Below are 24688 nucleotides of genomic sequence, written 5' to 3' on the forward strand. Positions count from 1 at the left end.
AAACAGTAACTGCATCATCTTTGTCATCATTTGATTGTAAACTTGTTTCACTTGAAACTGTATTTAAGTGGTTTAAATTATTTTCACAAGTGAATTAGGTGTACTTATTACTTTCCTAATAAAAATTGAAAGGACAGTGGTTTGCATCTTGATGTAAGTTTTAATTTTATGTTGTATTCAATTTGTAAATGGGATGAAAGATTAAAAACCACATTAATATTGTATTGTGTAAAGCAATCATGATAAGGAATTATATGTATTCAAAGAGGAAAGACAAATGATTTCTACTGAGGGTTACTTTTAATTGAGTCTGCAGTTTGCATCACATCTTTTACAAATATTTAAAGAGTAAACAATCTATTTGTTGATAGTGTAAAAGATTTTTACAATGCCATCTATTCATAGATTGCTATGTTTATAAGTTTGTTGACTTTTTAATAACTATAAAAAAGTCACACTTATCACTATTCTGATTAATTGATAATATAAACAATTTTACATGTGCCTATAAATTAAACTAATCTTCCATTTTCTCATTCTTAGTTGTTTTTTCCATCAGTATGGATAAAAATGATCTTACACCAATTTCGTTAGGTGTGAGCAATCTGCTAATTTTTGATAAAATTGTGGTGGTTCAATTATTACTTAGGATTTTCAAGGGAAAGAAAAATCATGTGAGAAATGTTTTGTTTCTGTATCACAAGCCTCTTTCTCTATTCCATATCTTTAACCTTTTCGAAGTCATCCAAGAAGCTTTCAAACAGTTAGCACTTGCATGGTACAACAACTATTTTATTGATATTATTAGTTAAAAAAAACAGAGTAAATAATAGGTTGTGAGTATTCTAGCTATAAATAGAGAAATGTTAGGTCAATTTTCAGACTGACGATAGCTTCTAAGCCTTCTCTTCCTCTCAATTTCGTTGACATGGTACCACATTACATATAGGCTTGAGTCTTAGTATAACTGTTGCATAACGTTTGCTAATTGTTTATTATGAAATTGATGAGTGTTATTGTGTTTTGATCGAAGTGTGTGATTCATGTGTAATATGATTGATGATTGAAAAGTGATTTTTAAATGACAGTGGTGGAATTACGTGAGTTATGTTTAAGTAAGTTGTATCTCATTTATATGACATGTATATCTAGTTGTCTTGATCCTCTATTAGTTAGGAATGTGATGATTCACTCTCTGTGTGTTGTTTGTCTTTGGATCCTGTGATAATCTCAAACTTTGTGTTTCGGGGAGCAGATGACTAGGTGAATGACTTTAAGGAAACTTGTGCTAAAGGACGTTGGGACACAATGCTTTGATAGGATGTGACATTGGGGCATAAGTTTCTATATTAATTGCATGAAGTCTTCAACGACCTTGTTTTAAGCCGAGATGATTTTAGTATTTATTTGACAGTCATTTTATGATGTTAGAAAATTGAATGTGAGTCTTTTATCATTTTGAAAGACTTTTATTTAAATGTGTGTTTAAACTTTTTTAATTAATTATAATTTATTATTCCATATATTATTAGTACATATATGTATAGGGTAAAGGGTGTCACAAAACTTGAGGTCACCTTCCCAACATCAGTCTCTGGCGCCATAGTGCTCATTGGATCCTTTCTCACTTTATATTTTACGTGCTCCGTTGACATTGATCAACTTCTTCCTTTAACGGCTCCTTAGAAACCCAATGAAGTGTCAATTCTTTAGTTACTTTTGGAGTAACTTGATCCTTCCTTAATGCATTGCATTCTTAAGAATCACATTTGATTAATATTATATTTTTTGTGAGAATAAATAATTTATATTAAATCTTGGAAAATAAGAGAATCAATATCCGAAGGGCTAACATAAAAATTTGTGGACGCTCATAAGATTTAGATGCCTTAGTCAACATATGAGAATTGCATTGGCTTCCGTACTTACAAACTGTATCCAACAACATTTCAAGAAAATAAACTTGCAGCACAATTTTCTCAGGATATGATAAACTTTAATGTTTTGAAATTTCTTTGGAATGATACAGTTAGATATAGTCTCACAATCTATCTAAAAAAATAATCTTATTGAAATGCATATGCAACATCCTATAGATTGTAGAGCTATTGCTTGGCTTCTTGAGGAGAGGCACCAAGATGTCCTTGCAACCACAAAATGTCCAAAAAATTTAGAATCACATTGAATCATTTAAAAATAATTTGGAAAATAAATTGATTTATTTTTTAAAATTTGAATATTAAATTGAAGCTTTTAAAAATTTAAAGACTGAATTAATTTATTTTTTGAAAATTTAACGATCAAATTAAATCTTTTAAAATTTAAAAATCAAATTAAATTATTTAAAATAATTGAACGACTAATTCATAATTAAACCCTTTTTTTTATTTTTTTGTTGGTAGACTTCGATTTCACATTAACAAGTATCATGCGAATACACAACATCGATGTTGTTGCCAAAGGTTAAGATTTTCTGTCTCTTTTTTCAATCCCAATTTCCCTTTTTTTCTACCAAACCCCTCATTTCCAACTCTCCATTATCACTTTCACTCTAAGTCTCTATCCCTTGAAAATGTTGATGATGATTTTTCCCAATTCAATCGCATGTTGTGCATGCATCATACCACACCCATCATTGAATTTAACAAGATTTTAGATTCCTTTGCAAAGATGATGCAGTGTCCCACTGCCGCTTCCCTTTCTCACCGATTAGAACTCAAGGGAAGTGTTCCAAGCCTTGTTACTTTGAACATTCTCATTAATTGTTTCTATCATATGCGTCAAATCACGTTTGGCTTCTCTTTATTGCGGCCTACGATTCTCAAGAGGAGTTACCAGCCAAACACCATAACCTTGAACACACTCATCAAAGGTTTCTGTCTTAAGGGACGCGTCAAGAAAACACTCGCAAGGATTTTAGTTATGGTATTTTGATCAATGGGATATGCAAGACAGGAGACACAAGAGCTCTCGTCCTATTGATGAGAAAGATCGATGACTCTAATGTGATAATGTACAACACAATTATTGACTGTTTATGTAAACATAAACTTGTATGGTTTTTTTTTCCTAAAATGGTTGTCAAAGGGATTTTTGTTAATGTTGTCACTTGTAATTCTTGATTGTGTGGCTTCATTGTTGGTAAGCTGAAAGAAGCAACTAACTTCTTAAATGAAATTGTATTGAAAACCATCAACCCAAGTGTTTATACCTATAATGATGCATTATGTAAAAAAGGGAAGGTGAAAGAAGCCAAAAGTATGATAATTGTGATGATGAAATCTTTTGCGATACCTGATATCAGAAAAACATGGTTCCTAACATGGTGACACGCAATTCTCTTATCAATGGTTTGTGCAAGTTAAGGAGAATCTCTTATTTTTGGGATCTTATTGATGAGATTCATGATAGAGCAAGAGCGTCGAAGAATTTACGAAATTCATAATTGCTACAAATAAGGGTACTTACGTGTATGACGATGGTAGCACACGAAGACGACGTGACGATAATGGAGGGCACGATTGACAATGATTGGGGAGAGGACGATGGAGAGAGGCTGACAGGCGACACCACGGAGGCTAGGTTACGGAGAGCATGACAGAGGGGACAAATGAGCTAACAACTTTGGGATTTCAAATGGGACACAATGACAATTTCATAAATAGGGAAAATTAAATCAAAGACAATTATTGCATAAAATTATTCTAGTTTTTTTTCCTATAAAGACGAAATTCTCACCATACTACATTCTAAGATGATTCTTATACTCATTTTAGTATGTTTAAAAAATAAATTTCACTTTCCTAATAACAAATTTGTCACTGTGTAGTCATTTTTTAGTAGTGACATAAACAAGGCTTAAATTCAGTTGCTCGTTTTGGATTTTTTAGTCTTAGGGATCAAAACAATATATAGGTGTTGTTGAGACCTATGAGAATATCCAAAACAAGCTATGTGATATCATCACCCACTACCTCCCAAAAATGTTTGTAGAACAAGCTCTTTCACTTCCTCGTGTTTGAATGGAGTATTCAGCACCTCCAACGTATTATTATCAACTATATTCGCCATCCCTCCACCACCTTTGCTCCCAAATGATTTCTTTCTTCAATAGTAGTTCATCCAACTCATTCTCTACCGAAATGGACTCGTCAATACACATTCAGATTGAGTCCTTTCTTTTATCTTCCTAGGAATATTACCAAAACATTGGGGCCCCTACTTTTATCTTTTGGAGAGGAAATGATATTATAGTCCTCTATGCATAGCCACGAGGTATCACTTCTTGTCTTTAAAGATTGTAAGATGTTCATGATATGCATCTTCCTACTTTTTTAACCAGGAAAACCATATATGACTGAGAGTTGAAATTGCTTATTTTGAGTCATTTAAAAAAAAAGATGAAATATACACCTCTAAATTGTCCTTCCACATCAAGCACAGTCCCTCACACCCCTTAAAACTGTGATTCACCTCCTTTCTTCTTGGTTTTCATAAAAAAAAAAAAATCAAATCGGGACCTACTTCCTTTAGCCAGTTTTAGGAAATAGTTGCACCCTGAACAAATATGGTCTGAAACCTTCTTCTAAAAATATATATATATATTGAAATAGGAGGTCATGACTTACCATTATTATATACTAGAAGCAAGATTTTGTTTTAGAATGCTCCAAAACTAATTTTTGGATGATAACTAAATCTTTCATTTTAAAAGCTCGTAACATTGATAAATATAAAAAAATGACTACAAAGTTTATTCAGAAAAAAAAAATAAAAAAAAATAAAGACAAGCAAAAAAATTTTGCTTTCTAAATATTTTTCTACAAATTACCCATAATTTACTCGTAACTTCCTTGAATTTTGTCATTACTACTTTGCAAACCTTTGTTTATTTTAAAAAACTATAGAAATTTTCTCAAATACAACAGATCACATTAAAGTTTACAAAAAATAAAGAACAATAGAAAAGTAAAAATATTTTAAATTAATTACTTTTAAACTTAAAATTCTTAAAATGTTAAATACTATTTTATGGTGGAGAAAAATAAAATTAAAAGAAAAATATTAATAATTTTTAATCATGGTTACTTTAAATGAATTATTTTTAAATTAAAAATATTAGTATTAAATCATGTTAATGGAAAATTTAAAAAATATAGAAGATGAAAATTAAATGTTTCAAACTTAATAATTCAAAATAAAACAAATGTGAAACTTTAATTTTTATAATAAACAAAGTAGATTTAAAAGACTATGGAGTTACACTAATTTAGTAAATTACCATGCAATTCTGGTCAAGAGCCCTAAGTAACAAGCCTTCCATTCCATAAGTTCTGGGATCTGAAATCGCAGAAAACCGAGCTTTGATTTCTCCCCAACAAACACAATCCATTCTCAACAATGTCATTCTCACGAAGGTTAAGGTTTTCTGTCTCTCCTTCCATTCCCCATTGTTCCTCTTTTCTTCAAAACTCCTCACATTCTCACTTTCACTTTCAGCCCCCATCCATTCAAAATGTTGACGATGCCGTTTCCCAATTCAATCGCATGCTGTGTATGCGTCATACCCCACCCATCATCCAATTTAACAAGATTTTAGATTCCTTTGCAAAGATGAAGCACTATTCCACTGCTGTTTCCCTTTCTCACCGATTGGAACTCAAGGGAATTCAGCCTGACCTTTTTACTTTGAACATTCTCATTAATTGTTTCTGTCATATGGGTCAAATCAATTTCGGCTTCTCTTTATTGACCAAGATTCTCAAGATGGGTTACCATCCCGACACCGTAACCTTAACAACACTCATCAATGGTCTCTGTCTTAAGGGACAAGTCAAGAAAGCACTGTACTTTCACGACAAGCTATTAGCACAAGGATTTCAACTCGACCAAGTTGGTTATGGGACTTTGATCAATGGAGTATGTAAGATAGGAGACACAAGAGCTGCCATCAAGTTGCTGAAAAAGATTGATGGACGACTGACTAAACCTGATGTGGTAATGTACAGCACAATTATTGACGCCCTGTGCAAATATCAACTTGTAAGTGAGGCTTATGGTTTATTTTCTGAAATGACTGCCAAGGGAATTTCTGCTGATGTTGTCACTTATACTACTCTAATATATGGCTTCTGCATCGTGGGTAAGTTGAAAGAAGCAATTGGTTTGTTAAATGAAATGGTATTGAAAACTATCAACCCAGATGTTTATACCTATACCATACTGGTTGATGCATTATGTAAAGAAGGAAAGGTGAAAGAAGCAAAAAGTGTGTTAGCTGTGATGCTGAAAGCATGTGTGGAACCTGATGTTATTACGTATAGTACTTTAATGGATGGATATGTCTTACTTTATGAATTGAGGAAGGCACAACATGTATTCAATGCCATGTCCCTAATGGGAGTGACTCCTGACGTTCACACTTACACGATCCTCGTTAACGGATTTTGTAAGAATAAAATGGTGGACGAGGCATTAAATCTCTTTAAGGAAATGCATCAGAAAAATATGGTTCCCGGTATAGTCACATACAGTTCTCTTATTGATGGTTTATGCAAATCAGGGAGAATATCTTATGTTTGGGATCTTATTGATGAGATGCGTGATAGAGGTATACCTGCAAATGTAATCACCTACAATTCCTTAATAGATGGATTATGCAAAAACGGTCATCTTGACAGGGCAATTGCATTGTTCAACAAAATGAAAGATCAGGGAATTCGACCGTGTTCATTCACATTCACTATACTTCTTGATGGACTATGTAAAGGTGGAAGACTTAAGGATGCACAAGAGGTTTTTCAAGATCTTTTGACTAAAGGATATCATCTCAATGTCTACACATACAATGTTATGATCAATGGGCATTGTAAACAGGGCCTGCTCGAGGAAGCATTGACCATGCTGTCAAAAATGGAAGACAATGGTTGCGTCCCTAATGCTGTTACTTTTGAAATTATCATCAATGCTCTCTTTAAAAAAGATGAGAATGATAAGGCAGAGAAACTTCTTCGACAAATGATTGCTAGAGGCTTGTTGTAAGACTAAAACTATGTGAGAACTTTCTAGTTACCCGTGAAAAAGAAGATGGACAATGCAATGGGCTCAATATCACTTTACTTTTTATTAAAGGTGATATGTACTTAGCTTCATTTTTTATGTTATAAATATAACAATAGCCAAATGATTACTGTCTTCATTTAACCATCCTTTTCCTTTTCAATGTATTGTGGATGCTTGCTTTAATGATTTACTCAGTCGCTCCTCATTGTTAGTGTTTTAGTTGTGAAACTAATCTGAAACTGACATGATTATTTGAAATGCTTTATCTCTTATAGTTGACTTTGTTTACCTAAAAGCATAGAAACTAAAACTGAATTTTATTTTTTTCTGATTGCTTCTTGTTCTCTTTTTACAAAATGAAAAAAATAAGCATACGACTATGCTGTCATGTATGATACAAACATGACAGTCTTCGGATGTTAAATTTGCACAAAGGATGTGAACACATGGTGAATAGGCAAAACAGCTTGGTGAAGGATGGAAGTAGACCCATTGTTTCTCTTGCTTTCTTCATACATGGATTGCCTAGGCCTCTGTTCACATGTCCTAATGAAGGCATTTTAATTTCTCCTGGATTATATCTGCACTAGGTAATCACAACAACTCAAAGAAAAGAAGGCTGGCCAATTCAAAATCATATATTAGTAACCGTGCAATTTTAATGGACTCTGGGTGTAAGCCAATTTTCTAAAGTCTGAATTTTTTGTTCCTTTTCGTTTGTGTGCTAATACTTTCATAACTGTTTTTCTGGGGTTGAGTTTGACCCTAAGCCCAAATTCTAATTCTGATATGTTACATACAAGATTGTTTGTCAGTTTCATTGCTATATGCTGAGTATCAATAACTTAATATGTTAGCATTATTTTATACTGCTGCAAGAGCTTTTAAGTTCCATTCTCTATCTCTTGGGTTTATCTCTATCTACATTGTTGAGAGTGGTACAACATCGGATCTTAGAATCATCGATGCACCTTTCCATGACCAGCTCTACTTTGCTGTTGCTAATCAACCATGCTTGCTTGATGTTGGAATTGATGCAATGTATACAAAGCCTTCCAATCAGAGCAACTTCATTTGCAGACATTAAATTAAAAAAGTTATGCTAGAGCCTAGAAGGAAAAATAGCAAGCACAAGGTGGGTTTCTGTGTGCTCACACTAGGGTTAGTTGAAGTTGTTAACAGGTAAATTTAACTGTGATTTAGTTAAACATCCTAACCAAATTGAAAGAGAGGGAGAAGTCAGAAGGTATAAATAGGAGGAAAACTATTGAGTTAGATTGGATTTGGAGTGTTGTTGGTTGGAAAGGAGGGCAAGTACTCCTGGAGTTGTGAGTTACTTTTTTTCCATGTTTCCACTTGATTCTGCAATCATATTGATTTATATTCAGGGACAAAAGTGATTTTCAACGTAAGTCCTATTTACTTTTCTCATTTGATTCCTATTACAATCATGGTTGCTTCAGGTCTGTTTATAACTTAACACCAATAAATAAACTTTTGGTAAGTTTGGAGAATATCTTCCAATCGAACTTGGAATGGCACGGAAGAGAGAAGTTTAAATGGACATATGGAGGGTTATTTGATACTTTTGAAGTGGCCTCCTCGTTCTAAAAAATTCTGCACTATTATTTTGTAGATTATCCTTTGTTAATGTGTCAATGTACATAAACCGAATTTCATGTGAGTACTCTATAAGTGTGAATGTATGTTCATGAACAAGACATTACTCTTGCTCTTACAACATTGAATATGTTACTTTATGTGAATCATTGCTATCTTTCATTTTAACAATAGTCCTAAATTTTAGTGTCATATACAAGGTGAACACTGAAAATCGATTTTGAGACAGATATCCAAAAATGGGTATAATTTCTCCTAATAAATATTTTGCTATACTCGATCAGGAACTGTCAATATGCTTAAGAAACCCCTCACATTAAACACTAAATTTTCGGGATATGGATTTAGTAGGAGGGTTTTTCTCTTGGCGAAAAATTGTCCATAATTTTCTGGATATATATCCACCATTGCATGATACATTATTTAAACCACTTAATATTCTAGAACTTCATGTTGCGAATGGCTCTTTAGCCCAATGAGTGGCTTCAACAGACTGAGCCTAACCATATGCTCCTTGAACAACTATATTTAGGTTGTTTGAATTGGTGATAAAAAAAAAGTAGAATATAATAGACCAAAATGAATTGAAATGAAATGGAATAAGGATGCCATTCAATTATTTAGATATTTTATTATGAAATAGAACAAATATTTTATTTCATTGTTTTTTTTAAAAGAAACAAAATGAGTTATAACTTTAATTCTCATATTACACTTACTTTTAAAATATTTTGTATTTTGTTTATCTTATGTCATACATTTAAAATAATATTATGTAAAAAAAAATTTAAAAAAAAATTATTTACTGCTTCTAAGGAAATACACGAATAGTCATCGATTGCCAAAATCTTGCCCCTCCCATATTGCCAAATTAAGGTGTTCCATCATTTATCTCATGAATATACATACCCTTATGGATAGCAAGCAAGTTACTTGATATATTTGCCTAGCTCTAATCTCCTTTCGTAGAAAAAAATTATCTTTATTTTTCTGTAGACATACTTGATTTATATACTGAAAGTATGTTTCGTGCACTATTATTCTTTGAAGACAAGCGATACATGGACATATGTGTGTATAAAACATATGCGTGTAGTTTTCTGCTAAAGATAATAGGTTTTGTTAGTGCACCGTCACACATAGCTGAGAGTGTATCCATTTTAATGGTGAAGGACAGAGCCTATCAATCCAAAGCTACGTAGTGTTTGAGCAAAGATAGTAAGAATAAATAATATAAAGTTTTTTTTTGGCTCCACCACATTCTTTCCAAATTTAGGGGAAGAAAAATGACTATAAATAGTGGAGTGGAATGGATCTCATTCCATCCTTTTTAAATGTGTTTCATTTTAGTTTATAAAATCTAAACAATAGAATAACTTACCTTCCCACTCTATCTCATTTCCGTTGCACACGGGGAAAGCCTCTTTACGTTGAATCAAGGATACGAAAAAGATGTTCTTTTAGTTTTTGTGGTACAATGAAAAGAAAAAGAAACAAAGAGGCGAGATTAAAAAACAAAAATAGCCCATTGAATAGTAAAAAAGAAACTAAATATTCAACACGGGTTTAAAGATATAAAAGATGTTCTAAATTTTTCTTAGTCAACGATTAAATATTCAATACGGGTTAAAATTAAAGTAAAGGTGCAATAAATCAAATAATGTCTATGATGATAAAGCAAAAGTTTGGGATTAATCCAAGAATACGAGGGTAATTTAAAACTTTGTTCTTTGTCCTTTTCCTTTTCTTTTTCCTGCCTCTCCCTCTTCCTTTCTTTGTTATATTAGTTTTAGATTTTTTTTATCCTTACATATCTCTTCCGTGAGCTTTTGAGTTTATGAAAGATCTTATTTAATTTTATAAAAATAATTGATGATACTTGTAAGTTTTTTTCAACATATTTCAATAAATGCTTTAGAATAATTCAATATTTTTTTGGTTTATCTCAATACATATATTCACATGAAATAAATAGGCATTTAACTAATTAAGTTATTAACCTAAATACACTTCTAATAAAAGGAACTTGGTTAAGTTTGATAAAATTGACTTGGCAGTTCTCAAGCATCTTTTACAAAATCTTAAGTAAAATCAGCATCGAATAATGTGTCTGAAATCCTTTGTGAATCCACACAAATATGCTTTAATCATCTCTCTATACCAATGCCATTTTAAACCTTTTGTCGTATGAAAGGAGCTTTACGTGTAGCATTTTATCTTTGCCTCTCTTTCCCAAAATGTTGGTTTCCCTATCTACAACCGAATTTCCCTAACAACCACCTGCAAAAACATGTCTTCATTTAATTATTTATTGTTTTTTGGGGGAGGATGGATATATAAGGAAGGTAAACAGGAAAAAATAGTAATCAAGTTGGTAAGAAATTAATTTATTTAAAAATAATGTGAGTTTAATCTTCACTGTTGACGTAATAACTTTATAAGTAATTTTTATAGATAATATTTGAGTATTAAACACTTAAATCTTTTAAGAAGAGTGAAATAAAGAAATGAAATGCGTGCATTCCAAATTTTAAAGGTCTTAGGAAACATAAAAACCCGTTGCAGTGCGTGCAACCAAGCATGGTGTTTGGGATTTGGATTTGAATAGCTAAGAATTTGATTTATGACTGACTGACATGTCAATCAGTGTTTCCCAGCCCCTTCTTTTACGTTCATTCTCTGCTCATCTAAGTGGCCATCATCATTGACTTCAACGCATGATGTTTTTGTTATCATTTCTATATCAGAAATTTAAATTCTCTCCGATTCTTTCTATAAGCATGCTACTCTTTTCTTTTTCGTAGAAATTAAAATTGCATTTCAATTCAGATAAACATGTCATGCCCGTTAATTTGGCACGACATGCCATGGCTTTACCAAGGACGGGGAAAGTTTAAAGGCAAAAAAAATAAAAAAAATCTGATTTCATATTAATAAATTTAATCCTCAAAATTTAACATATAAGTGAATTTAATTCCTATTTTAGATATTTTTATTTTCATAAATAATCAACTAGGACTAAATTCATGTTATTTAAAAGAACAAATTTATTGATATAAAAATATAAGAATCTTGACTTTTTTTATTTTTACTTTTTCTTCAATTAAACAAAACAATTGCATGGTTATTTATATTTTTTTAATTATTTCTTGGGTTAACTATTATGTTTTTAGTTTTTGAATTTTTTTTGAGATTTTACTTGTAACTCTGAACAAAATAATGATCAATCTTAGTTCTTATTCTTTTCATCCATCAACAATTTTAATTTTTGCCATCAAATTTTGTTGTTAAGTAGTGATGTGACATATATTTTTTACATGACAACTTAAAAATTATTTAAAATGTTTAATTATCAAATATTAAATAAATGAATGTGATCCATGTAAGCACCAAACTTGTTCCTTAGGAAGCACAAGAAGCAATATTGTAAGGAATTTCATATTTTTCATATTGTAAGGAATTTCATATGTTATTCAAAAGAACAAATTTATTGATATAAAAATATAAGAATCTTTAGCTTTTTTTATTTTTACTATTTCTTCAATTAAACAAAACAATTATATGGTTATTTATATTTTTTGTTGAATTATTTCTTGGATTAACTATTATGTTTTTAGTTTTTGATTTTTTTTTTTTAGTTTTTACTTTTAACCCTAGACAAAATATTGATTGATCTTAGTTCCTAATTTTTTCGTCCATCAACAATTTTAATTCTCGCCATCAAATCTTGTTGTTAAGTAGTGATGTGACATATATTTATGACAACTTAAAAATTACTAAAAAAATGTTTAATTATCAAATATTAAATAATTTAGCCGCTAATAACCCCTCTCCCCACCCCCCCCCCCCCCCCCACCCCAATATATAAATTGCTAAGCCATGGAAACATAAGTACCCAATAAAACTACACCAATAATATATTTTAGTGATAAAGTAATTTACATAAAAAAAAGGTAATATGATTCATTAGGATTGTTCATCTTCAAGAACTTTGAAGCATAAAAAAAGCTTTAGGAACAAGATTTCTTGGAAACTCCTACATTGCACCTCTTAATCATTGCAGTTCTAACATTGCTTTACACATCCTCAATTACCAAGTTGAACTTCGTCTTATCCTCCAATGAAGTCAATAACTTTAGGGGCAACCATTTCAGCCATAAGGGAGAACACCGCCATATAGACCTTTACCGTTGGGTTAGAAGGCACAAGATCGTCCTTCACCTCGCACAAGAACAAGACACCTTTGATGATCAGCCTCACACAACTTGACCTAGAAGTTTCTGTTGTCGTCAAAGAACTCACCGGAGAGCAACTCGAATGAGTCATTGGTGCAATCGCCTGACAACCCCAACATAAGATTTTTCAGCCACTCCGTCAACCCCCATAATGAACTTTTGTGCTGGTGCAGCCACTCCATCAACCCCCACATAAGATTTTTCAGGATTTTAATCAATAAGTATGGAACCCTAAACAAAAAATTATTTTTATTTTATTGAAATTGGTACCACAATATTGTCTAGACTCCAATGGTTAAAGAGCTTGACATCAATCTGGGTGCGTGGATGACGTTAGCCACAGTTGCATAAACAATTGAACAAATATAATTATTAATTAGATCAAGTGAGAAAAAAAAAGAGAACAATGAACAAAGCACAATGTTGAAATGCTCACATGATTAAGTTTAACGAAACAATTTATGGAAAAATCTCTATTGTGAAGTGGAGTGGAGAATTTACAAAACGCAAAAATTATTTAATCTTTGATAACCAAATATTTTCTGGAAATTTTTAAACCGTTAGAAAATGCATGCCACATAATCACTTAACAAGATTTGACGATAATGACTAAAATTGTTGATGGATGAAAACATCAAAGACTAAGATTGATCAATTTTTTGTTTAGGGACTAAAAATGAAAACTGAAAAACTTTAAGGACAAAAAATATAAGGGTGTGTTTGATTTCCATTTTCATTTTCTGAAAACTGTTTTCATTTCCAAAAGATTAGAATTCTGAAAACATGTTTAGTTTGACTTCTTGTTTTCTACTTTCAAGAAATAAAAACACTGAAAATGTGTTTTCAAAAGGAAATGTATTTTTAGATTTCTTAAAATTAAATTCTTTGCCACCATGTTTTCATTTTACCCTAAATGAGTTTTTGATTTCAACTGAAAACGAGATTTTATTGTTTCCAGTTTTTGGTTTGTTTGAGAAAATATGTTCACTGAAAATGCTTTCAAAAATCCAACCAAACGCATTTTCATCACCATTTTCTATTTTCAGTAAAAATGAAAACAGAAAACAACCAAACCAAACACCCCCTAATTAATCCTTTGTTTTTTCTCATCTAAACATAACATTAAAGTTGCCTAAGCCTTTCAATGTCTGAGCTCAAATTTGTTTACCACACAAGTTAGTCTTAATTAATAGGTTTTTTGGCTTTAGATTTAGTCCTAGGGCTAGAAGGTTAAAAGATAAAAGTTTCTTTACCATTTTCATCACACCCCTATCCCTATTTTATCTTAATTTTGTGTTTCATATAGTTGCTAGTATAGAAGTTATTGCTAAGCAGAATAATAAATGGGTCAAAGGTCTAAGGAGGTTTAGATCGGTCCACTCACGGAATTGTGTTAGGAAAAACCCTAATAAGCACCTTACCCACGAGAAACATGAAAGGTACTGCTGGTTCTTTTTTTATATTAGTTCCTTTTAGTAAATGCTGATTCATTTGTTTGAACACTCATAAAAAACAGAGCAAAGATTACCCTCTTTTTCGGTAACATTTTCCTTTTACAACTATGGTGCTTCTTATGATGAATTCATGATCATTTCTGTTCTCGTTTATGGCCTTATTTGTTCTAACACAATGTTAATTCTGCTTTCGTACTATTTCTCATTATACTCGGTATCAGGTTATAAAACGAACACCAAGAAATTATCTCAAGTAAAAAATAGAAGAAGAGAAAAAAAAAAAAGGAACCCTACAAAATAAACACACTTGTCATCCAATAGCTCCAATCATCTTAATTTGATTCTACCTCCTTCATTCCAAAACTTTAGTTATTTAACTACCCAACAAAAAAACTTTAGTTGTTTAAGGTTTTTTTTTTACAGAAATTAAAAAATATTTAACTCGTATAAATTTAGACTAAATTATTTTCATTTATTGATTTACAATTTTCTATACTATTTCCAACTATTTTATTTTCAATGAAAATTTTACTAAAAAATAACAGTAATGTTCCACCATATATTTTAAATACCTTGCAAAAATTAAAATTTGCACAATTAGATATTAAAATTCCAAACAACCAAAGTTTTGATAGCTAAAGCAACCAAAGAGGGAGTGCATGACAATTGTTCTTTTTTTATATATTCGTAAAATTAAAAGTCAATTATAAAAAAAATTATAATAACTCTGTTGATCTAGATTACCTTGGTAATCTTTTCCTTTAATTTACTATCAAGAACACTTCATTTGATATTATTCATTCGCATGCTAATGTATACTACTCTCTTTTAGAGCATAAAATAGCTGTGAAATGAACCAAAGTAAAAGATTAATATTTTTAGTTTAAATATTCATTTAGTCTCTTTCTATGAGTTTTTAATTTTACTTTCTCTTGATCTTTTATTTCTTTTAATGTTTTCAGTTTCTGTCAAATCCAACAATTTTAATTGATTGCATGACTCTTAATCATATGCTTCATATCTTACCCTAAGACAGTTAACGGATTTTGTAAATTCTAATTTTGCAGAGGCATCTTTGTGTAAATATTCGGATGAACTGTGATCAAGTAATGCAATTTTTCTTTTTACCGTGATGATGCTTTGGGGAAAGACCATGAAACACAATGATGGTAACTCAGCATATGCTGCTTCAGACCAATATTCTCCCACAAATACTTTCCGTACTTAAACATTATCATTTGACAAATGCATCAGTTGTTTCATATCTTTAATTAAAAAATAAAACCTTAGTCACTTGTTAAATTAAAACTAATGTGACGTAATTAGGTCCAAATGTTCAGCCCACTGGCTAGCCCTTGTACATTTTCTAATTAAAAGTTTTAGTAAGTTTATTGCTTAATTTATCCAAAGTATCTGATCTTATTGGTTTGAGAGTTTGAATGGGATAATTTAACATAAAATCTTGCTTACTATATGGCGTCACCTAAGACTCCGTAGCAGAAGTAACAATCAATTTACTGGTTCCAACTTCCAAGGTTCTGCAATTTGCAAATGCTTGATATTTTACCATTTGATTAATTGAGAAGCCACCCAATGCATAGCAAAAAAAGATGTTTTGTACTGTTATAAAATTACTATCAATGCGGTTCAGTGTTCACAGCTTTATTGGTTCAAGTAAACAACTCTGCGGGAATGTGAACCTTTTTGTTTAACTTTATACCATATTAAAAAAATATTGCATTAAAAAATTTGTTAGCAGAACTTTTTTTTAATAATGCTGCACGTGCATATTTTTATACATGTTATTTTATATTTATATATTTTTATCATTTAATTATAACTAATAACGTCTTACATTTTAGTTTTTACATACTTACTGTCTAATACAAACTTTCCAGTGACACATTAGTGCATGTTTTTGAAGCATTTCCCCTCATTTTTTACATTCCAATTTATGATTAATAATTTTAAATGTATATTTGTTCCAAATGTGATCAAAATCAATACACAGTATCCTAAACAACTATTGAATTTACTTTCATAATTAAAATTCCTTTATTTTTCAATCTATTTGTTGTGAATAATCATTGACACAAAAGAGAGAACAAAAAAATGTTAAAGGATACAAAAGAATTTTGAAAATTATATAGATGTGCAAACAAGAGAAGATTATACAGATGAAAAAGGTCAATTGTGAAAATTTATTGTGGGTACCCTTCTTGCTCCACATTTCAAGCCAAGTGTTTCCATGTCTGATGTCTCTGTCTCCTAGGACAAATGAGGAACGAGAATACATGATTCAATTTCTACGAGCAAATTTAGTTGGAACTTGGAAGCTTAATATATGACATGTTATGCATTAGGTTTGTCTTGATTATAGATATACAGGTCAACTCAGTTTACATAGGTCTACACATAAATGAGTTAAATTAGATCGACATGCAAAATAAATGAGTCAACATAATGGTTGGTTTAGTTTACATTGACTACAAGTTGGCGATCTAGCTTGCGAAACTAAAATAATATAAAAGAAGTTAAACAGATCAGGCATATAAACTTGCATTTATATGAGTAGAGTGACAATTAGGATAAAATTTAATCTGTATGGATTTGATCAATGTTCTACAAATAAACAATTTTAGAATTTTCACCATTATAAAAAAAAAATTATTGGAAGTTGGCTCAATTCCTTATTCTATGAATTTGAACATTTTATCAATTAAAACATTCTTGGGTTCTGAATGAAATGCATGGACTTTACTGCTTAAATTGGTCCTTTAATAAGTGTAACTATAGTTTGTGACTTCCTAATTAGCACAATTGATTCATCTTGAACGCTCAATCAAAATTGGAGTAACATGCTAAAAATAGTTTAAGAATATGATCGAAATATATGAGAAACTCTAAATAATAAGAATTGCAAATACTTTGGAGATTTTACTGCACACCTTCCTATCTTTCTTTAAATTTTCGCAATCAAGAAGATAGTGATGCCTTGTCTTCAGCTGCTTTATTTTCCATACTATTTTTATTTCCTACAATATATTGATATTGATTGTTTCTACTTTCTCCTGGAACATGGAACACAGTTTAGTTAGTCTGTATTTCAATTGTTTTATTTTATTTTAACTAAACCTAGCATTGTGGATTTGTGGTGTGGTCCCACCTAACAAAATGAACCCGAAGCTCTTGGAAGTGCAAGCCTTATTAGATATCGTTGGGAAAAGGACAATATGTCTATGTGTTGGTTTTCACCCTCTTCATCTCTTCTATTTGTCCTCTGTTTTCTGTATCCTCCACTCCTTGGAAGTCATGTATAGCCTTATCTATCTATCTTCTTAGATCGAGGAGTTTCCCATCTTAATTCATCTAACCCTATTGAAATGTTTCTCTAACCACTTATTTGATTTTAATAATATTATACTAGTAGGAATAAATCAATTATCTTGTATAGGTAATAAGAATATAATATGAAAAGTTGTTGAAATAAGTGATTTGAAATTTGGGTTTTTTAATTAAGATTTCAGGTTTTCCAACTTAAGCGTATGTAGTCGCAATTAGACATATAATTTTACCTCGAAATGGGTTAAACAAAAAAAAGAATATAATTGGAAAGCGAGTTTAATTGAAGAGTTTTTTATATTTTTAATATATTATAAATTATTTTTATATAAAATTTAGTCATTATTTTTTTATAACTAAGATGTGTATTCTTCCTCCCACCTGGTCAATTCAATTTTGGAGTAAAGTGGTGTCTTCGGTTGTCACTCCATGCTCAGGTAAAAAAAATTGTTATAAAAATTAATAAATTAACTTACAATACATATAGTTTGTAATTAAAAAATGGTGTAAAAGACTTTGTTACATTGTCCTCATTACATGTTAAATCTAAAATTTAATAAGAATATATTTAGAATATTTTATAAGAAAATTTACACTATCATCAAATAATAAATTGTCATATAATTTAAATTGTTGACAATATAATGATCTTTATACAGAGAATATATCAAAACTAAACTTATTTAATAAATATGCAAGTTAAATCTATTTTTTTTCAATTCCAAATTTCAGCATTGCAAATTTCAAATTCCAAATCTATTTGTTATTGCTAACTAGAAAAACAAAGGAAAAAAAAACCCAGTAGATTTGAATCTTTCAACAGACACAATATTGAACTAGACATAATTATTCAAACAGACATATTATGCTCAACTAGTATGATTAAACAACACAATTTTTTTTCTTCTATATATGTTTCTTTTTATCTTAAAACCCTTCATAAAGAAACCGTGGATCCAGAGAGAAAGAGTCCCTTTACAAAGCTTAAAGCACTCCCCCAAAACAAGTGTTCTTGGAGACATTCCCACCTCAACCCAAAATACTTTTCCTAAGCTTTTTGTGACAAATTTAGGACCCATAGAATAGAAGGTAGGGAGGGAGAGAGCCTCACACACCCACCCACCCAAGTTTCCAAAGCCATCAAATCCCTTCCCAAACCCCAAATCCAAACACACTTCAAAAAAAGAAAAAAAAAACAAAACTAAGAAAAAAAAACTAAATAAAAAGGCAACAAAACTCCCCCCACTCTGCCTTGTGCTTTGGAGACTGCAAGTGCAACCTTGCTTGCAGCTCTCAAAGCTGAAAAAATATTTGCTGTATTCTCTGCTGCACATTAGCACCATTCACTCACTCACTGCCCCAAAACCACATGCTCTTCCACATCCCTATATAAAATCTTTTCAATCTTCATAATCATCATCATCACCACCAACTCCAACTCAAACTCTCCAAAACCTGCCACTTCAACCTTCCTATATATTCCTTCCCTCACTCTCTTCTGCTTCTATCATCTTTCTGAGAGGCTTGTTGACACACAAAAAATGATCACCTTAACAGACTTCTACCATGTGATGACTGCAATGGTGCCACTCTATGTGGCCATGATACTAGCCTATGGCTCAGTGAAGTGGTGGAAGATTTTCTCCCCTGATCAATGCTCTGGCATCAACCGTTTTGTGGCACTCTTTGCAGTGCCTCTTCTCTCCTTCCACTTCATAGCCTCCAACAACCCTTATGAGATGAACCTGAGGTTCCTAGCTGCTGACACCCTTCAAAAGATCATAATACTAGTCCTCCTTGCAGTTTGGAGCAACATCACCAAAAGGGGTTGTTTGGAATGGGCCATAACCTTGTTCTCTCTCTCCACCCTCCCAAACACTTTGGTTATGGGCATCCCTTTGCTCAAAGGGATGTATGGTGACTTCTCAGGGAGCCTCATGGTGCAAATTGTGGTCCTCCAGTGCATCATTTGGTACACCTTGATGCTCTTCTTGTTTGAGTTTAGAGGTGCCAGAATGCTCATCTCTGAGCAGTTCCCTGACACTGCTGCCTCCATTGTCTCCATCCATGTGGACTCTGATGTCATGTCATTGGATGGAAGACAACCACTTGAGACTGAAGCTGAGATCAAGGAAGATGGTAAACTCCATGTCACTGTGAGGAAATCCAATGCTTCAAGATCAGACATCTTCTCTAGAAGGTCTCAGGGTCTCTCTTCCACCACTCCACGCCCTTCCAACCTTACCAATGCTGAGATATACTCTTTGCAATCCTCTAGGAACCCTACGCCGAGAGGCTCTAGTTTCAACCACACTGATTTCTACTCCATGATGGCTGCTGGTGGCAGGAACTCAAACTTTGGTGCCTCTGATGTTTATGGCCTTTCAGCTTCAAGAGGGCCAACTCCAAGGCCTTCTAACTATGATGAAGATGGTGGGAAGCCAAAGTTTCATTACCATGCTGCTGGTGGAACTGGGCACTACCCTGCACCTAACCCTGGCATGTTCTCTCCCTCTAATGGGTCCAAAAGTGTTGCTGCTAATGCTAATGCCAAGAGGCCTAATGGGCAGGCTCAGCTGAAGCCTGAGGATGGGAATAGGGACCTTCATATGTTTGTTTGGAGTTCAAGTGCTTCACCAGTTTCTGATGTGTTTGGTGCCCATGAGTATGGAGGAGGTCATGATCAGAAAGAAGTCAAATTGAATGTATCTCCAGGAAAAGGTTTTATTTTTGTTTTTGTTCTTTCTAGGTTGGATTTTTTGAGAAATCTGTTCAGAAGTAAGTTAAAACTACTAGCTTCTTAGTAAATGTGAAAAATTATATCTAAGATGTAGAACCAAACACAATAATATTAGTCTTTATTTGTTTGTTTACTTGTGGTGTTTGGTAACCAGTGGAGAATAATCATAGAGACACTCAAGAAGACTACCTAGAGAAAGATGAGTTCAGCTTTGGTAATAGAGAAATGGACAGGGAGATGAATCAGCTTGAAGGTGAGAAGGTTGGAGATGGGAAACCAAAAACCATGCCTCCAGCAAGTGTGATGACAAGGCTTATATTGATTATGGTGTGGAGAAAACTCATCAGAAACCCCAACACCTACTCTAGCCTAATTGGTCTCACTTGGTCTCTTGTTTCATTCAAGTAGGAAAATAAATAAATTCTTTCTCCATGTTTTATTATGCAACATTTCATATGTAGTTGTACCACTCTTTGTTGTTTTTTTTTTTTTTTTTTTGCCTTTCCATTTTGATTGGTTTGTGGTTGAGTGTTGTGTTGTTGTTCCTTGTGTGCAGGTGGAATGTTGAGATGCCTGCCATAATAGCAAAGTCTATCTCCATATTGTCAGACGCAGGGCTTGGCATGGCCATGTTCAGTCTTGGTCAGGACAATTCTCTCCTTGTTACCTTACAAAAAAAATGCTTTTTTTAGCTCAGAAAATAACTTGTTCTGACATCTTCTTTGCTTACTTGAGAGAGAAAAAAAGAAAAAGCAGAAAAACTTTTGTGATTCCATGTTGCTGTTCTTTACTTTGATTAATGATTATTATTTTAAATTAAACAAGCAACAAGGAGGAGGAGGCGTTATAACTAGAGAAAAAAGCAAAGAAAGCAAACTGTGTAATGTTATGATAATGTCTGCACTCTTTTTATGATAACTTTATTTGCCAAGTTTTGTGATGATGTGGGGTTGGTGGTGGTGATGATGAATGGTCATTCATCACAAAGGGGTGTGATTGACTGAGAGATTAGTAGTAGTAGTAGTGGTGATACTGATGGGGGCATGCTTTGCTTTTTTTATATGAATTTGTGACAGGTCTCTTCATGGCTTTGCAACCGAGGGTCATAGCATGTGGAAATTCCACAGCAGCTTTTGCCATGGCTGTGAGATTCCTTACAGGTCCAGCTGTCATGGCAGCTGCTTCCATTGCTGTTGGACTCAAAGGTGTTCTCCTACACGTTGCCATTGTTCAGGTATGTCTCTCTCTTTGTTCCCTTCTCACAAAGCCACTCACCAGTACAATTACAATACAACATCATTCATTGCATAAGTTCCAAAAACTACTTTATTTTAAATTTACAACAACATTTACATCCACCTATGCCTAGGGCCCAAGATAGTCTTTTGCACTTATGTCGTTTAATTATAAATTATTATTTTTAATTTATAAAAGAAAAATGGTACATGCACATTTAGGGGGCTATTTAACACCTAGAGAGGAAGAAAAAGGAGAAAAAAAATATAAACAAGATGGAATTTATGATGGATAAGAAGAAAAAGATAAAGAGAAATGAAAATGTTTGAAAAGAAATTTAAAATAATGAGATGTTTGTATATCATTATTTTTTATAAAAATAATTACACTAAAAATCATATTAAGGATGATGTCTAGTTGATGAATAATTGATCTAACTAAATTCTAATTGGGTGAATTTAAGTTTTACTAGTACAACCATAATAAAAATGTTTCATAGAGTGGAAAAGGAAGCATTAAATTGGCTATGAACACAGAATTAACAAACTCACTATAAGTCCTGTTTGAAAAGAATAATATAAAAATTGAAGATCTTAGTACTAGTAGTGAGGATTCAAATGATCATGTTTGTGATTGTACAACAAGGATTTGAAACTGCAGTTGACATGTTTGTTTGTTTGCTTGTCCTGTTTGTTTGGCAACTGAATGTCAAAAAAATATAGGCAGCTCTTCCCCAAGGAATTGTCCCATTTGTCTTTGCTAAGGAATATAATGTACATCCTGATATTCTCAGCACAGCGTGAGTATTCAAATCTAATTCTTATATGGCTCAATTAGAACTTTCTCTCCCCTCCATTCCTTTTTCCTTTTCATTCAATTACTTTCTCTTTTAATCCTAACCAATGGAGCTTCTTCTTTAACCCAATGCAGTGTTATTTTTGGGATGCTGATTGCTTTGCCCATAACTCTAGTGTACTACATCTTGTTGGGGTTGTGAATGAAAGAAATGATGGATGATACAGAAGATTCACGTGTGGCATCCATGCAAAGCTTGGTTGAGGTTGTTGAGAATGAGAGAAAAAAAAGGTCATAAAGCAACAATAGAAAAGAAGCATCACGAGAATTTGGATAGGAAGAAGAACCCCAGGATCAGTTTTTTTTATTTATTTGTTTTCTTTTTCTTTTTTGAATGAATTGCCCTTTCTTAGTGAAAATTAATGTAAAATCATGATGTAGCTAATTTACAAAATGATTATCTCGTTAAAATTTTATATTATAATGACCTCGGATTCCATGTCACTCATCAATTGAAGGATAAGAAAGCATGAGAAACTTAGTTGATGAAAATGGTAGTGCTATGATCATTTTTCCCAATATAATATTAAACTTCATATTGCTTTTTCTTTCACTATTTACCAATTAGCATCAAAGTTCTATTTTAAAATACTAAACATAAAATAGATATCTATATAGATAGATAATTTGAAACAAAATAAATTTAAATGTGGAAAAGGTATTTTAGGGGGATTATTTTTCTTCGGATTCCATGTCACTCATCAATTGAAGGATAGGAAAGCATGGGAAACTTAGTTGATGAAAATGATAGTGCTATGATCATTTTTCCCAATATAATATTAAAATTCCTATTGGTTTTTTCTTTCACTATTTACCAATTAGCATCAAAGTTATGGTGAAAAGGAAAAACGTTTAGCTTAGAAGAAGGCTAAACTCCAAACCTTGAAATTTAAAAATTATAAAAACTAAACAAACAACAAAAACTAATCTTGTTAGTATAATAATAATGCTAGTTTCTAACTAAATAAAAGAAGGTGATTCCGACGACGAAGTTGATTCAAGTCAGGGAATGATGTTTTTCGTTAAATTTGAGAGATAGATTATTTAAAGAATAGAGGAGGAAAAAAACGGTATCCTTAAAAATACTTCCCCTTTTTTTTCTGTTGGCTCGGATGATTATACAGGTATTCTTAAAGCCCTAAGACCATGTACGGAGGTCAACACTTGTCGGAAGAGACTAAGAAAATTGGTGACTTGATGACTAGGAAACCAATGACCGAAATTCCAATAAATGGTGATCATAATTATAATAGTCTTAAGCTAGCAAAATTTCTTATTGTATAAGTTTTGATCCGGCCTTAGACGATCTGGATACTATATCAAAGAAAGATTTGATAAAATAGATATGTTTATGAAGATACGAATTATCTAAATCTAAACAAAAAGATCCTACAAAATTTCAATGTTTCTTGGAATGGTCTTAAGGTAGCAAAATCTCTTATCGTATAAGTTTTGATCCACCCTAAAGATGATTTGGACATTATCTCAAAGAAAGATTTGATAAAATAGATATGTTTATGAAGATACGGACTACTAAGTCTAAATAGAAAGACCCTACAAAATTTTAATATTTCTTTGAATTAGCTTAATAGAAACTAACTTCTAATCTTTAGAATGATTTTATAAAACACTCTTAATATTGATTTGATGTACTTGATTAACATATTTAATTTGTTATGAATAAATATTTCATTCAATTTGTGAAAAAATTACATAAACTATTGTTGGATAGTCCATTCTCCCACGAATAAAATTACGCACATCAACAAAGGATTATGAGACACAATAAAGATTACATTGTAGGATAAATAATATCAAACATAAGAATTTAATGTGGTTCGACACCTCTTGCTTATGTCCACGAAATCGTCTCAAAAAGTATTTTACTATCATAAAAATGATTACAAGATTGTAACTCATCCCAAATAGCGTATTACTTTACAAATCCGAGTACTCCACTTAATGATTACGAGAAATGATAACACTTTCACACAAAGTCACTTTGTTGACACTTTTCTCTCAATAAAGTGATTTTGTTTCACAATCTCTTTTCTCACACACTTTATCTTCATGTGTTGTTTCTCCACTAATTATCTTCTCTATTTATAGTAAAGATTGTCACCAATTATAATAAATAAATTTTC

The 24688-nt window shown here is 32.0% G+C and overlaps 2 protein-coding genes across 3 annotated transcripts; both read left to right on the top strand.

Moving 5' to 3' along the window:
- Positions 1-5283: 5283 nt before the first annotated feature.
- On the top strand, positions 5284-7281 carry LOC114368765 (putative pentatricopeptide repeat-containing protein At1g12700, mitochondrial). Of its 2 annotated transcripts, XM_028326018.1 has the most exons (2): positions 5290-5417; positions 5500-7281. In XM_028326018.1, exon 2 carries the CDS (start codon positions 5548-5550, stop codon positions 7039-7041), a length of 1494 nt encoding a protein of 497 aa, XP_028181819.1. In that variant the 5' UTR covers positions 5290-5417; positions 5500-5547; the 3' UTR covers positions 7042-7281. The 2 variants fall into 2 exon arrangements, with proteins under 2 accessions (XP_028181818.1, XP_028181819.1); XM_028326017.1 differs by having other exon boundaries at positions 5284-7281.
- An 11387-nt stretch (positions 7282-18668) lies between these two features.
- On the top strand, positions 18669-23036 carry LOC114368771 (auxin efflux carrier component 1-like). Its single transcript, XM_028326025.1, has 6 exons — positions 18669-20434; positions 20608-20857; positions 21010-21095; positions 21530-21687; positions 22412-22488; positions 22620-23036. Exons 1-6 carry the CDS (start codon positions 19255-19257, stop codon positions 22684-22686), a joined length of 1818 nt encoding a protein of 605 aa, XP_028181826.1. The 5' UTR covers positions 18669-19254; the 3' UTR covers positions 22687-23036.
- The last annotated feature ends 1652 nt before the right edge of the window (positions 23037-24688 follow it).

This window comes from Glycine soja, chromosome 9 (genome assembly GCF_004193775.1).
Source record: "Glycine soja cultivar W05 chromosome 9, ASM419377v2, whole genome shotgun sequence".
Lineage (NCBI taxonomy): Eukaryota > Viridiplantae > Streptophyta > Magnoliopsida > Fabales > Fabaceae > Glycine > Glycine soja.

Coding starts and splice junctions, on each gene's coding strand:
- LOC114368765 (XM_028326017.1), top strand. CDS start 5,401: ATGTCATTCTCACGAAGGTTAAGGTTTTCTGTCTCTCCTTCCATTCCC.
- LOC114368771 (XM_028326025.1), top strand. CDS start 19,255: ATGATCACCTTAACAGACTTCTACCATGTGATGACTGCAATGGTGCCA. Junction 21,688..22,411: donor TACACGTTGCCATTGTTCAG/GTATGTCTCTCT, acceptor AAAAAAATATAG/GCAGCTCTTCCCCAAGGAAT. Junction 22,489..22,619: donor CCTGATATTCTCAGCACAGC/GTGAGTATTCAA, acceptor AACCCAATGCAG/TGTTATTTTTGGGATGCTGA.